Consider the following 16,866-nt stretch of genomic DNA (forward strand, 5'->3'; position numbering starts at 1 on the left):
GAGAAATGGAATGTTCTCAGTTATTGCAAGGGGAATGGAATATAAAATTCGGGATGTTTTGCCACAGTTGTATAGGCTATTGGTGAGACCACATCTGGAGTACTGTGTACAGTTTTGGTTTCCTTATTTAATAAAGGACATAATTGTATTAGAAGCAGTACAGAGGAGGTTCACTCGACTTATTCCTGGGATGAAAGGATTATCCTATGAGGAAAGGTTGAACAGGTTGGGCCTATATGCGTTGAAGTTTAGAGGAATGAGAGGCGAATTATTGAAACATATAAGATCCAGAGGGGGCTCCAGAGAAAATAGACCCAATTTACTCAGCCTCTCATCATCGGACAACCCCCTGATCTCAAAGACCAATTCATTAACCTTCGCTGTACCTCCACCGATGATATACTTGCAATGGAGATGGTACAGCGAAAGTTCACTAAATTGGTCCCTGGGATGAGGGGGTTGTCCTATGATGAAAGGCTGAGCAAATTGGGTTACTTTCTCTGGAGTTTGGAAGAATGAGAGGTGATCTCATTGAAACCTACAAAATTCTGAAGGGGCTTGATAGGGTAGACACTGAGAGATTGTTTCCACTAAAACATGGGGGCACAGTCTCAGGATATGGGGCTGATCATTTAGGACTGAGATGAACAGAATTTACTTCACTAAAAGGGTTGTGAATCTTTGGATTCCCAGAGGATTGTGGATGCTCCATTGTTGAATATATTTAAGGCTGGACTAGGCAGATTTTTGGTGTCTCAGGGAATTAAGGAACTTGGGGAGCGGGCGGGAAAGTGGAGTTGAAGCCCAAGATCAGCCATGATCGTACTGAATGGCAGAGCAGAGTCAAAGGGCCGTGTGGTCCACTCCTGCTCCTATTTCTTATGTCCTTGCAGAACCTGACAGGCTGGATGCTGCCAGAATGTTTCCCTTGTGGGAGAGACCAGAAATAGGGCTCACAGGTTAAAAATAAGGGGTCTCCCATTTAAGATAGAAAATTTGGACAAAGTTTCAAACTGGCATGGAGGGGATTTGAACACACTTTCTCTGTATTATAAGTTCAGTGACCACTGTGGTACCGTATACCCAAAGGCTAAACTCACTCCTATTCAGTAAATGAAACAAATTTTCCTACTTTTCAGCCTGAAAAGCCACATAAGGAGCAAAGGTTCCGTCCAACACAATTGGTTTTCTTGACATTATTGCATGATACAGCATGATACAATGGGATGCTATTCGTCCCATTGTGCCAGTGCTGGCTCTTCAAAAGAGAGATCCCACTCCTAACTGCTCTTCCAATATTGTCCTGAAAATTTTTCCTTATACAGGACTTATCCAATTCCCTTTGGAAATTTGCTATTGAAGCAGCTCCCTCTGCCCTTTCCACATTCCAGATCAGAACAACTCGATGTGTTAAGGAAATTCTTCTCATCTTCCCTCTAGTTCAATTGCCAATTATTTTGAAGCTGTGTCCACTGGTTACTGATCTTTTTGTTTCCTTATTTATTCCCTAAAAAGCCCTCATAATTTTGAAGCCCCCCCCACCCCCCCCCCCACCGACTAGCAAATCTCTCCTCAACCTTCTCTGCTGTAAGGAGAACAACCCCAGCTCCTTCAGTCCCTCCGTGTAACAGAAGTCCTGTATCGCTTCTATTCTAGTAAATCTCTCTGTATCGCCCAGTGAATGCTGCGTAGCCTATGGACTGTGACTGAGCATGAGGGAGTGCAACCAGGCAACAGGGTGGAACGACCCTTGTGGAATGTAATTGCTGCTCCGTTAGCCCCTCCTATTGAATGGGGGCCTGTCTCCACCCACATGAGATCTAAACCGTGTGGTATTTCACAGAGAAGCTGTAGATCTATCCCTCCACCCCGCTTCGTCTTCATACTTTGGCAGTTTAAGCCTGGGAGCAGAATGCACGCAGGCTGCAGGGCTCTCCTGATGGCTGAGGCACACTGATCACGCAGATCCCAGTCCTACAACCGCGCCACATCAGCAGGGATTGGCAGGGCTGTTCGACAAAGGGGCTGCTTCAGTTGGATTCGGGGGAGAGGGCGGTGTAGGCAATGTCGCTGGACTAGTAACCTGAGTCCCCGGCTAATGCTCTGGGGAAAAGCGCTCAAATGCCACCACGACAGCCGGTGAATGGGAGTTCGATCAATAGAACTGGTACCTAACTAGTCTCAGCAATGGCAACCATGGTAACCATCGCCGATTGTTGTAAAACCCATCTGGTTCACTGATGTCCTTTAGGGGAAGGGAATCTGCCACCCTTACCTGGTCTGGCCTACATGTGACTCCAGATCCACAGTGATGTAGTTGACTCTTAACTGCTCTCTGAAATGGCCTAGCCAGCCATTCAGTTCAAGGGCAATCAGGGATGGGCAAGAAATCCTGGCCTTGCCAGCGACCCCCACATCCCATGAAAGAGTTTTAAAAAAAACCTCCCCTGGGCTGGGGAGAGGAAAAAAAAAATCAGAGAACAACAACAACAACTTGCATTTATATGGCACCTTTAACTTATTAAAACATCCCATGGAGCGTGGTTCAACAAAATATGACACTGAGCCACGTGAGACAGGTATTAAGACAGATGACCAAAAGATTAGCCAGAGAGAGAGGTTTTAAGGAGTGTCTTAAAGGGGGAACGCAGAGGAGAGAGGCGGAGAGGTGTAGGGAGGCAAATCCAGTGTCTGGGGCCGAGGCAACTGTAGGCACAGCCTCCAATGGTATATTCAATGACCCCCTCCTCCACCGCCTTCTCAGGTAGAGTTTCAAAGTCGCACAACCCTCCGAGAGAAGAAAATCCTCCTCAGGCAGAATTTTCTACCTGTCGGGTGGGTGGGCCTGACCCAATCTCCGGTGGGCGGGGAGCCGATCCCTGCCGGAGAAGTGGGCCCCGCCGCCATTTTACGTGGGCGGGCCTTAATTGGTGTGACGTCCGGCGGGAAGCGCTGTGCGCTCCCTGTGCGGGCGAGGGGGATTCCCTAAAAACGAGAGTGTGCTCTTTCACACATGCGCACGAAAGAGCGCACATCTCCCTGAGGCTAAGTGCAGCCTCAGGGAGCTCACTTCCACAGTGAACAATATTAAAAATAGAGAAAAAAAAATCCCTAACATGTCCCTATCATGTGACAATGTCACATGAGATGGGACATGTTCATAATTTACAGATTAACTTTACTAAAATTTTTAAAACCCTACATGAATCCTCATCCCGCCGCTGGATGATGTTTCATGTTTTCTCTATTCCCCCCCAGGGCTCCTGGCCTGTTCACCAGCCTTAAGGTTGGACGGGCAGGTCCTTTAATTGTTTAAAGGATCGTGTCAGTGGCCTCAATTGGCCATTGACAGGTCAGCAGGCCCGCAGCTCATTTTGCTGCGTCCCCACCTTCCTGAAAATTTAAATGGACCGGGATGACGTCGGGGGTTCCACCCGACATCACCCTGCGTCATTTTACACGTCGGTGAGTGGGCCCCACCCCCTGCTCACCGACAGCAAACTTCTGCCCCTCATCTCTGTCTTAAAAACGCGACCCCTAATTTTAAAACAGTGCCCCCTAGTTCTGGACTCACCCACAAGAGGAAACATCTTTTCCATGTCCACCTTGTCAAAACCATTCAGGATCTCATATACTTCAATCAAGTCACCTCTCACTCTTCTAAACTCCAGTGGGAACAAGCCCAGTCTGTCCAACCTTTCCTCATAAGACAACCCACTCATTCCAGGTGTCAATCTAGTAAACCTCCTCTGAACCGCCTCCAACATATCTCCATCCTTCCTTAAGTAAGGAGACCAAAACTGTACACAATATTCAAGGTGCGGTCTTACCAATGCCCTGTATAACTGAAGCATAAACTTTTCTCGTCCTTACTTTTATGTTCAATCCTTTTCTTATTAAAGGACAGTATTCCATTAGACTTCTTAATGTCTTGCTTTACCTCCATACTAACTTTTTGTGATTCATGTGCTAGAACACCTCGATCTCTCTGCACTTCAGAATTCTGAAGTTGTTCTCCGTTTAAGTAATACTCTGCTTTTTATTCTTCCTACCAAAATGAACAACTTTACATTTTCCCACAATATACTTCATTTTCCAGATCCTTGCCCACTTACTCAACCTATCTGTATCCATCTGCAACCATCTTATGCCCTCTTCACTACACACTTTCCAACATATCTTTGTGTATCTGCATATTTAGCTACCATGTCTTCACTCCCCTCATCTAAGTCATTTACATAAATTGTAAAAGGTTGAGACCCCAGCACAGACCCCTGCGGGATCCTTCACTCATCACATCCTGACAATCAGAAAAAGACCCATTTATTCATACTCTCTGCTTTCTGCCAGCCAGCCAATCTTCTATCCAGGCTAATACGTTACCCGATACACCATGAGCTTTTATTTTCCGCAATAATCTTTGGTGTGGCACCTTGTTAAATGTCTCCTGGATATCCAAGGACAGTACGTCTACAGGTTCCCCTTTATCCACAGCATGTTACACGTTCAAAAACCTCCAATAAGTTGGTCAATAGCCAATGTAGCTCATTCAGCCAGTGTTTAAACACTGGGACACATTCAGCCAGTGTTTAAACACTGGAATGCATCCAGCTAATGTTTAAACAGTGGGACAGATCCAGGCAATATTTAAACACTGGGACACATTCAGCTAGTGTTTAAACACTGGGACACATCCAGGCAGTGTTTAAACACGGACACATCCAGGCAATGTTTAAACATTGGGGCACATCCAGCCAGTGTTTAAACACTGGGACACATCCTGCCAGTGTTAAACACTGGAGCACATCCAGGCAGTGTTTAACTGCTGGAACACATCCAGCCAGTGTTTAACTGCTGGAACACATCCAGCCAGTGTTTAAACACTGGGACACATCCAACGTGCGGACACTGGGACTCATCCAGCCAGTGGTCAGTGGGCCACATCCAATCAATTCTTTCACTTTTCTAAAGGCTGGGGCTGGATGTTTTCCAAATCCGTTGAATTGGAATTGGTTGCAGGGCTGATATGGTCCTGTATATGAAGACAGGGAGCCAGGAGCTGAGGCACTGATAAGGAAGAGAACATGATACTAAGCATATTTTGGGGAATGAGAAAGGAAGAAAGATCGTGTGAGACTGAGGTGGGGAGAGAAAGGCAAGAAAAGCATTTCCAATCCCTCTGCCCACACCCACCAAACCACAGGATAGTCAACGTGAGGGATAGGCACTCAGACAGTGTTGCTGAAGCAGGCACCGGGAGCTATACCTGATGAGCATCCATTTTAGAGTTAGAAAGACACTAACTGTTATTTTTATTGGCTAGGTGGCGGAAAAAGGCTTTCTACACTCAGGGATTATCTGTGGAGTGGCCTGGTGGGACAGGAGAGAGGGGAGTGAGAGATTGAAGAGAGGTGATAGAATAATGGTCTCTGGAAGGAGTATCCTAGTATATCTGTGTGAAAAAGAGAGGAAAAAAGAGGAAAGGAGAAAGAGACAGAGAGAGAAAGAAACAATAAAGAAAAGTGGGTGGAAACTGTGTGTGAAGCAGGCGTTCCTGTAAGTGCAATGAGCTTTAAGCTGCATCACTTGCTCAATAAAAACAGCAGTGCCTAATAATAACAATAATAACAGCAGTAATAATCACTTGCTCAATAATAACAGCTGTGCCTAATAATAACAATAATTACAGCAGTGCCTAATACTAACAATAAAGCAGTAGTAATAATCACTTGCTCAATAATAGCAGCAGTGCCTAATAATAACAATAATTACAGCAGTGCCTAATACTAACAATAAAGCAGTAGTAATAATCACTTGCTCAATAATAACAGCAGTGCCTAATAATAACAATAATAACAGCAGTAATAATCACTTGCTCAATAATAGCAGCAGTACCTAATAATAACAATAATTACAGCAGTGCCTAATACTAACAATAAAGCAGTAGTAATAATCACTTGCTCAATAATAGCAGCAGTGCCTAATAATAACAATAATAACAGCAGTAATAACTACTTGCTCAATAATAACTGCAGTACCTAATAATAACAATAATAACAGCAGTAATAACTATTTGCTCAATACTAACCGCAGTGTCTAATAATAACAATAATAACAGCAGTAATAATAACTTGCTGAATAATAGTAGCAGTGCCTAATAATAACAATAATAACAGCAGTAATAATCACTTGCTCAATAATAACAGTAGTGCCTAATAATAACAATAATAACAGCAGTGTCTAATAATAACAATAATAACAGCAGTAATAATCACTTGCTCAATAATAGCAGCAGTGCTTAATAATAACAATAATAACAGCAGTAATAATCACTTGCTCAATAATAACAGCAGTGCCTTATAATAACAATAATAACAGCAGTGCTTAACAATAACAATAATAACAGCAATAAAGCTACTTGCTGAATAATAACTGCAGTGCCTAATAATAACAATAATAACAGCAGTAATAATAACTTGCTGAATAATAACAGCAGTGCCTAATCGATGGGCGATGTGCAGTCAGATGTTCTTCAAAATAACAGCTGCATGGTCACCGAATGTGTGAAGGGGGATTGCACCTTCAGCAGGACATAATGATGCTAAAAGGCAAATTCTGGAGTTCCCTTTGTCCCAGGGTCTTCCTACTTCCCAATTGGATAATAGTGGAATTCCAAGACCGCGTTAATTCACAATCTGGTTAAAGACGTCAATGAATTCACGAATGTCATAGAGTGATGGAAGTTCCTTATTTTTGTGGTTGATCTGGACCCAGTGCTCTATAAAACCAACACTTGCAAACCTACATGCTGCTTGTCTGCAGGGTGCCATGTGCCAAATGCTGCAGGGTAAGGGTTATCAGTCGCAGTGCGAGCATCTCTGGTGACACTCACTATACTACAGGCTGTGGGTTACCAGTTGCATTGGGAACATCTCTGGTGACAGTCACTGTGTTACATGAAAAAACTCAGCAGGTCTGGCAGCATCGGCGGAGAAGAAAAGAGTTGACGTTTCGAGTCCTCATGACCCTCCGACAGAACTTGAGTTCGAGTCCAAGAAAGAGTTGAAATATAAGCCGGTTTAAGGTGTGTGTGTGGGGGGCGGAGAGATAGAGAGACAGAGAGGTGGAGGGGGGGGTGTGGATGTAAGGACAAACAAGCAGTGATAGAAGCAGATCATCAAAAGATGTCAACGACAATAGTACAATAGAACACATAGGTGTTAGAGTTAAAGTTGGTGATATTATCTAAACGAATGTGCTAATTAAGAATGGATGGTAGGGCACTCAAGGTATAGCTCTAGTGGGGCTTTTTTTTTATTACATAATGGAAATAGGTGGGAAAAGGAAAATCTTTATAATTTATTGGAAAAAAAAAGGGAAGGGGGAAACAGAAAGGGGGTGGGGATGGGGGAGGGAGCTCACGACCTAAAGTTGTTGAATTCAATATTCAGTCCGGAAGGCTGTAAAGTCCCTAGTCGGAAGATGAGGTGTTGTTCCTCCAGTTTGCGTTGGGCTTCACTGGAACAATGCAGCAAGCCAAGGACAGACATGTGGGCAAGAGACATGTGCCCACATGTCTGTCCTTGGCTTGCTGCATTGTTCCAGTGAAGCCCAACGCAAACTGGAGGAACAACACCTCATCTTCCGACTAGGGACTTTACAGCCTTCCGGACTGAATATTGAATTCAACAACTTTAGGTCGTGAGCTCCCTCCCCCATCCCCACCCCCTTTCTGTTTCCCCCTTCCCTTTTTTTTTCCAATAAATTATAAAGGTTTTCCTTTTCCCACCTATTTCCATTATATAATAAAAAAAACCCCCACTAGAGCTGTACCTTGAGTGCCCTACCATCCATTCTTAATTAGCACATTCGTTTAGATAATATCACCAACTTTAACTCTAACACCTATGTGTTCTATTGTACTATTGTCGTTGACATCTTTTGATGATCTGCTTCTATCACTGCTTGTTTGTCCTTACATCCACACCCGCCCCCCCCTCCACCTCTCTGTCTCTCTATCTCTCCGCCCCCCAACACACACACCTTAAACCAGCTTATATTTCAACTCTTTCTTGGACTCGAACTCAAGTTCTGTCGAAGGGTCATGAGGACTCGAAACGTCAACTCTTTTCTTCTCCGCCGATGCTGCCAGACCTGCTGAGTTTTTCCAGGTAATTCTGTTTTTGTTTTGGATTTCCAGCATCCGCAGTTTTTTTGTTTTTATCACTGTGTTACATGATATGGGTTATTAATGGCACTGGGAGTAAGTCTGCTGCCAGTCACTATGTTACCTGGTGTGGGATACCAGTCATAGTGGAAGTACCCCTAGTGCCAGTCACTAGGTTAAAGGGTGTGGGTTATTGATGGCAGTGGGAGTATGCCTGGTGCCAGTCACTATATAACTGAGTGTGGGCATCATGATGCTATTAATGTATATAATATTTTGGAAAATATCTTTCTTTTAAAATAGAGGTTTAGCCTGTGGGTATGTCTTAATTGGATTAAAGCGAGCTAGTCTGGGTGCTTTGATATGTACTAGTTTTGATATGCAGAGAGATAGTGTGTATTTGCATTTTTTGAATACAGCAGTCAAGGAGCGGGGTGAAAACTTGATGCCTTTCTAGCAGCTACCAAGCAATATGTTTATATTACCAATAAAGTTGGTACAATGAAAGGGGTTTTATTGTTAAAAGGTGAAGTTCAAAGAGGTTGTTGGTACAATGAGAATTACAATGGGGGCTGCTAGGTATAACTTCAGTAGTTTCCGGGTGCACAGGCAGAGGCAATGTGAGATCAAAAGGCAGCTGCAAACCTCCAACTGGCTCCACAGTGAAAAGAGGCTAATTTTGAATTCATAAGGTGAAAATGCTTTGCCGGGTGTTTGGTTAAGTCAATGGGCTGAATTTTACTCCTGTTGGGGGGGAATGTTGAACAGTGGGCGCGCAGAGGCTCGCCTCCAATCAGAGCACCTGATTGGGGGCACGCTGCCATTTTAAGTGGGCGGGCCAATTAAGGCTCACCCAGCGTGACATCCACACGGAAGCACTATGCACTCCCTGTGTAGGCGGGGAGGGGGATGCCTAAACCTGAGAGTGTGCCCTTTCGCACATGTGCATGAAAGAGTGCACTTATCTCCCTGAGGCAAAATGCTGCCTCAGGGAGATCGGCTCTACTGTAAAAAATATTAAAAATACAAAATAAAAAAATCCCTGACATGTCCCCTCATGTGACACTGTCACAAGAGTTGGGACGTGTCCATAGCTTTTAAAAACACTTTAATTACATTTTTTAAAACCTGCATGAAACCTCATCCCAACCGTGGATGAGGTTTGATGCTTTTTCTAATGCCCGCCAGGGCTCCTGGCCTACCCACCAACCTTAAGGTTAGACGGGCAGGTCCTTTAATTACTTAAATGACTCTGTCAATGGCCTCAATTGGCCATTGACAGGTTGGCGGGTGGACAGCTGATTCTGCTGAGCCCTCGCCTACCTGAAAATTTAAATGGGGCGCGGTGACATCGGGAGTTCCTCCCGACATCATCCTGCGTTATTTTACACATCGGTGAGCAGACCCCGCCCCCTGCTCGCCGACGGGAAAATCCTGGCCTGTTGCTGTTGCTTTAAATGGAGATTAGTTTGGGAATTTGTTAAAAGTTATGATAGTAATTTTTAGCCATGTGTATATATATTTAACCTGTGTAAATTAATAAACAGTTTCATTTCATTTAATGTAAAACCTCGAGAACTAGTGGTCTGATTCCTGAGGTTAGAGTTGCATCTTAAACAAAACACTTACAATTATTGGTTATGACAGTTGTTTAAAGTTTCTCTCTGGAATTTTAAAGTAACTCCGCTTTACCAACTGTATTGGTCATAACAGTGGGTCATTATTAGCAGTGGGAGTGTGTCTGGTGCCAGTCACTGTTTTACAGAGTGTGTGTTACCGGTCCGGTAGCTATGTGTCTTTACTAACCACCTCTCTCGCTCTTTGTTTCAGAGTAAATCCTGGAGGAAGATCAAGAACATGGTGCACTGGTCGCCCTTTGTAATGTCCTTTAAGAAACGGTATCCATGGATACAGCTAGCGGGACACGCTGGTAGGTTCCGGCACTGTACATGTTACTGCTCCCAGGGCATGCACACTCTGGGATTCCATTTGGGGGTCACTCTGCTAACAGGATGTAACAATGCATTTTGCACTCATTAGGGATCTGATTCACAGCCATCCTGAAACTACTCAATGACCCATTAAGGAAGCTCACTGTTTCATCCTGTTCACCCACCTACAGTTTTTGATTTATTCGTCTCACGACTCCCCATTGGATAATGTTTAATTCTCGAGTGGTGAGTCTTGCAGCTGCAATCATATCTTAGGGGTGAGCAAAGAACCACACAAGGGCGTGGCCAATGGATCAGCAATAGGAACAAGAAGCTTGGAAATGTTTCTCACTCACTAGCTCAGAGCTTCTGAGGTCGTATATATTCCCTAATTGTTGAACCAAATGGTACTGTTGAACTCAAAGACAAGCATTGATGCTCCCACCCTATGCATTTCCCCACCTTACACATTTTCCCACCTTACAGTTTATCCCACCCTACACATTTTCCCACCTTACAGATTATTCTACCCTGCACATTTCTGCACCCGATATATTGTCCCACTCTACTCATTTCCGCACCCTACACTGTATCCCACCCTATACATTATCCCACCTTACACATTCCCCACCCTACACTGTATCCCATCCTATACAATATCCCAGCCAACACATTATCCCATCCTACAAATTCCCCAGCCTACACATTTTGCCACCATACACATTATCCCACCCTATACATTCCCCACCCAACACATTATCTGACCTTACGCATTTCCCCATCCTATACCTTTCCCCACCCTACACATTATCCTACCCCATAAATTCCTCACCCTACATATTATCCCACCCTACACATTTCCCCACCCTACACATTATCCCACCCTACACATCATCTCATCCTACACATTATCCCACCAAACCCATTTCCCCAACCTACACATTTCTCCACCCTACACATTAACAGGGGAGGAGGTGGCCTAGTATTTCAGGGTAATGCTCTGGGGACCTGGGTTCAAATCCTGCCATGGCAGATAGTGGAGTTTGAATTCAGTAAAAATCTGGAATTAAAAATCTAATGACAACCATTTTCGATGTTGTAAAAACCCATCTGGTTCACTAATGCCCTTTAGGGAAGGAAATCTGCTGTCCTTACCTGGTCTGGCCTACATATGACTCCAGACCCACAGTGATGTTGCTGACTCTTAAATGCAACTAGGGATGGGCAATAAGTGCTGGCCTAGCCAGTGACATCCACATCCCATGAATGAATTAAAAAAAAGTTATCCCATGCAACCTATTTTCCCACTGTACACTTTTCTGCACCTTACAGATTATCCCACCCTACACATTATCTCACTCTGCACATTATCCCATCCTACACATTTCACCACCTTACACATTTCCCCACCCAATGCATTATCCCACCCTACACATTATATGACCCTACACATTTCCCCACCCTACACTATTTCCCCACCCTACACATTTCCCCAACCTACACATTTCCCCGACCTATTCATTATCCCACCCTACACAGTTCCCCACCCTACACATTATCTCACCCTACACAGTTCCCCACCCTACACATTATCTCACCATACACAGTTCCCCACCCTACACATTATCTCACCCTACACAGTTCCCCACCCTATACATTATCCCACCCTACACAGTTCCCCACCCTACGCATTTCCCCACCCTACACATGTCCACATCCTACACATTTCCTCACCCTACACAATATCCCATCCTACAAATTATCCCACCCAACAGATTATTTCACCCAATACATTATCGCACCCTACACATTATCCCATCCAACCCATTTCCTCACCCTTAATAGTTTGTTTTATTCATCTATGACCTTCTTTTTTTCTCTTTGAATTTCAACAGCTAAAAAATTCAACTCCTCATTTATCTCCTAATGCAAGTTCCTATTCATGCCCTATCTACCTGTTCACCTCCACTTCAAAAAAGCCTGTGTTTACACCTAATCCTTTGATGGTTTAAACCTTGCAGTCTGGTAGTCTTCAGTTTAATTAAATTAGTCACACACACACAAACATACACACAACTCCCCCAAACCTGCTTCACAGTATCCCACAGTAATATTGGAAAAAATGATATTTTCTTTACAATGTATATTTCTCCACCCTACACATTTTCCCATCCTATGCCATTTTCCCATCCTATATATTATCCCACTCTACTCATCCTCTACATTATCCCATCCTACACATTTTCCCATCCTATTCATTATCTCGTCCTACTCAATTTACCCATCATGTAATTATCCCATCGTACACTATTATACCATTCTAAACATGACCCCATCCTATACTTTTATCCCATCCTACTAATTACCCATCCTACACATTATTCCATCCTGTACATTATCCATCCTACACATTATTCCATCCTGTACATTATCCATCCTACACATTATTCCATCCTGTACATTATCCATCCTACACATTATTCCATCCTGTACATTATCCACCCTACACATTATTCCATCCTGTACATTATCCATCCTACACATTATTCCATCCTGTACATTATCCATCCTGTACATTATGTTATGACATGGCAGATGGTAAATGGCGAGCTGTTCAAGAGGGAAACTTGAAACAGCTGCCAAAACAGTTTTTGCAATTCGTATAGTATGGGGAGCAGTTTTGAAAGCAGGAAATGATTTCCCCAACTACTTGTGATGATTTTATAGTAAAGTAAACATTTATTAAAAGAATGAAGGGAAAAAAGCAAACCACAATTGCATTTATACACAAGAATGGCTTCACACAGTAAACATTACTTTAAAACAGTTCCACAAGATCTTAACTACCCTCAGAACTAACCTTCCCCTTTACTGTTCAGCAACTATCCTTCTAGATTTTAAAATCTATAGAGCTCCTGTAATTTTTACCACACAGTGCCTTGGAGTGTCCTCTGAGGCTGACAGCAACTGTGTCTTCTGGCCTGACCTTGTTCACACTGTCTTCTGCGAGTTCAGACCCTGCTGTCTTCTGGGAGATCTTGGCAAGTATCCCCCCACATAGGCTTCAATATTTCCTTAAATGCATTCCTTCCCTTTGATCTCTCTATTATGTCAACTGGTCTCTTCAGAAATGCTTTCTTCCCAAAATTGATTAGGACTATTTTTTTTACTTTAGCTCTTATACTTGTAATAACAAACTTACCCTATCTTTACCTTTCTTACACCTTTTGCAACCCGCATATATCCATCCCCCTTTGAACTACAACAACTCAATTCAAAAACACTCCTGTTATTGCTTTGTGTAAAACTCTGATTGAAGTTCCTCTTGGTTCATTAACATATTAGAACAACTTCTTACTGTTGAATTTAGACCCTTACCATCACTCGAGCTCTTAATCGAATTACAGCCTGACTTCCAGTACAGAAGAAAATATGCCAGGGTTATTGCCAGAAGAGAAATGTTACAATTTCTTGTTTTCTTGACACCTCCCCCTGTTTTTTTTTAGAAATTGAACTGTCATAATTCAAAAAGATGGTTTCATTTTCTTAACCGCTTTCCCATTACTCGTGACTTATCTCTATACAATAAACGATTACATTATAAGATGCATGCATTATCATGATAATACACCCAAGGTTTCAGTAAAAGTGGAGTCCACTTCAGCCTTTTTTCCCCAGGTCTCACATGTCCAATCATCTTTACGCCTTAAATCCTTGCTAATGCACCCACAGTTAGGTTTTCACATCCAGCCACATGTATAGCTTGCAAGCTAAACGGTTGTAACGATAAACTCCATCTAAACAATCCCGCATTCCTATTTCGAAACCTTTACAAAGATCTTAATTGTTTCTGATGAATTGGTGGCAACATAGATTTCAAAAATATTGTAAAGCCAACACCAAACTTAGTGTTTCTTTCTCAATAGTGGAGTAATTTTGTTAATGAATATTTAACTTCTTTGAGAAATACCCCACAGGCTTTTTGATACCCTGAGTTATCTTCCTGCACCAATGCAGCACCAACATCTGCATCACTTGCATCGATCGCCACTTTAAACTGGTCGGTATAATTCAGTGTCACTCAAACTGGCAGTGTTGTCAACACAGTTTTCAGATTTTTGAATGCATTTTGGCATTCTGATGTCCAGTTGAACTTTTTGTCCTTTTTTAAGAGTTCTGTTAATAGAGCAACCGAGCTGCTAAAAGTTGGACAAACTTGCTGTAAAAATCACTCATGCCCAGAAATTGTAAAAGTTCGCTTTTTGTTGAAGGCACTGGGAACTCGTCGGTCGCCTTTACTTTTACATCTCATGGGGCTATCTTACCATGTCCGACAATATGGCCCAAATATGTGGATTGTGCTTTCACAAATCCACTCTTAGCCAAGTTCACCACCAAATTAGCTTCTTGTAGACGATCGATTAGTTCTCTCAGGTGCTTTAAGTGATCCTCCCATGTTTGACTGAATACTACCAGATCATCAATGTGCACAGCACGGTGACTCAGACCAGCAATAACGTTATTCGTTAGTCTCTGGAAGGTTGCTGCTGCATTTTTCATACCAATCGGCATAACTTTGAACTGATAGAGCCCACCTGGCGTTACAAAAACTGGAACCTCTTTCACCCTTTCTAATAGAGATACTTGCCAATATCCTTTCAGCAAGTCAATCTTTGTAATGAGCTTTGATTGTCCCACTTTGTCAATGCAGTCTTCCAAATGTGGAATAGGATATGAATCTGCTTTCGTCACTGCATTCACTTTTCGATAATCCACACACAGTCTTCGTGTTCCATCCGGCTTCAGCACCATCACAATAGGTGAACTCCAATTCCTGTAACTCAACTCAATAATGTCATCTTTGAGTATAAATTCAATTTATTTTTTCCACTTGTGATAAATTTGCTGCATTCAACCTATAAGGATAATGCTTGGTTGGTACAGAATTCCCCACATCTACATCATGTACAGCTACCTTTGTTTTTCCCAATTTATCCCCACAGAGAGTTTTACATGACTGCAATAGCTCTCTCTCAAGTCACTTCGATTCTTATCTGGAAGGTACCTCAGTATTTCATTCAAACTCTTAAGCACTTCCTCATTGTCCAACTGAATTCGAGGAAAGTCCATTTCAGAATCTTCCGCCCCTACTTACTTTTCCTGATTCATCACTACTAATACTTCTTTTTTTGTTACCCTTCCTATCGAAGTACTTTTTCAGCATATTTATTTGACATACCCTCTGGGTTTCTCTTCTATCTGGAGTTCTTACTAAATAATTCACTTCACTTAATTTCTTTTCAATTTGGCAAGGTCCACTGAACCTGGCTTTTAATAGTTTGCCTGACACTGGCAACAAAACTATCACTTTTTTCTGCAGCTACAAAGTTTTTGTCTTCCTATCTGCTTCTGTCTTCATCACCTGCTTTTTTAAAAAAATATGTTCTTTAGCTAATTCACAGGCTCTGTTCAATCTTTCCCTGAACTTTGATACATAGGCCCGGAGTGTGGTTCTGAATTCTTACCCACTAACTTCTCCTGAATTAGTTTGAGTGGCCCTCTCACTTCATGACCGTTGACTCATTAGGTGCATCTCTAATAGCGAATAATAAGAACGGAATTCCCCTACTCCAGCCATGTGGGTAATCCTGACTATATGACCTAATCATAATCTTTAGAGTTTAATGCCCCTTGAGATTCAGGATGATAAGCTGACAATTTAAACTGCTTTATCCCTAGGCTGGTCATGACTTCCCTAAACAACTGTGACATGAAATTTGAACCCTGATCCTACTGTATTTCTTTTGGCAAACCATTTCTGGTAAAGAATTTGGTCAATTCTTCTACAATCCTTTTGGCTGTGATATTTCTCAATGGTATTGTTTCCAGGAATCTAGTGGATATATCCATGATTGTCAGCACATACTGATTTCCACTTTTTTGTTTGAGGTAGGGGTCCTGCACAATCAATTAGGACACTAGTAAAAGGTTCCTCAAATACTGGAATAGGGATTAAAGGTGAAGGTTTTATTACTGCTTGAGGAATTCCAATCACCTGACACTTGTGACATGTTCGACAGAACCTGACTACATCTTTATGCAGTCCAGGCCACTAAAACTGTTTCTGTATTTTAGCCTGGGTTTTCTTTATTCCTAAATGCCTCCCTACTGGAACGTCATGAGCTACTCTAAGAATTTCCTTCCTGTATCCAGATGGTATTATTACGTGATCCATATCTGCCCACCTCTCATCTACCGGAACATGAGAAGGTCTCCACTTTCTCATTAATATATTATCCTTGAGGTAATAACATTCTGAAATACGCTTTGCCGCTGTTTCTGAGGAAGCTGTTTGGTACAACCACCTTATTTTTTGGATCTTTTTGCTGTAACTCTATCAAATTCCCTGAGCTAAACACTTCAGTTTTGTTCTCCTCCATTCTCTCTTCCTGAACAATCTTATCAAAGGTAGTATCAGCAATTCACCCCAGTCTCTTTGCCCTGTCCTCTAGACCCCTCCACCACCCATCTCAATTTATAAGCCTATGATCGTGTTACCATACAGTCTGGAAACAAACCAGAACGTTCCTCCTGCAACACCTCTATGGATTGCTTTTCCACAGGCTGTTCAATTACTGTGGGCATCACCAACAGCTGTGACCCAGCTACATCATTTCCTAAGGTAAATTGAACGCCTGAAATAGGCAATTTCTCCGCCACTCCTACAATCACTTCACCTGTTTTCAAAATGCTGTTCAAATTCACCTT

At 42.6% G+C, this 16,866-nt stretch overlaps 1 protein-coding gene across 1 annotated transcript in view; it reads left to right on the forward strand.

The window, feature by feature from the left end:
* The window catches only part of LOC121278336 (inositol-trisphosphate 3-kinase B-like), a 179,171-nt gene that overhangs the window by 85,975 nt on the left and 76,330 nt on the right, over nt 1-16,866 (forward strand). The window contains exon 2 of the mRNA XM_041188643.1: nt 9,998-10,097. Within this exon, the coding sequence (XP_041044577.1) occupies nt 9,998-10,097 (100 nt within the window). The remainder of the gene's footprint in view (nt 1-9,997; nt 10,098-16,866) is intronic.

The sequence above is a fragment of the Carcharodon carcharias genome, chromosome 5, assembly GCF_017639515.1.
Source record: "Carcharodon carcharias isolate sCarCar2 chromosome 5, sCarCar2.pri, whole genome shotgun sequence".
In the NCBI taxonomy this organism is placed as follows: Eukaryota; Metazoa; Chordata; class Chondrichthyes; order Lamniformes; family Lamnidae; genus Carcharodon; species Carcharodon carcharias.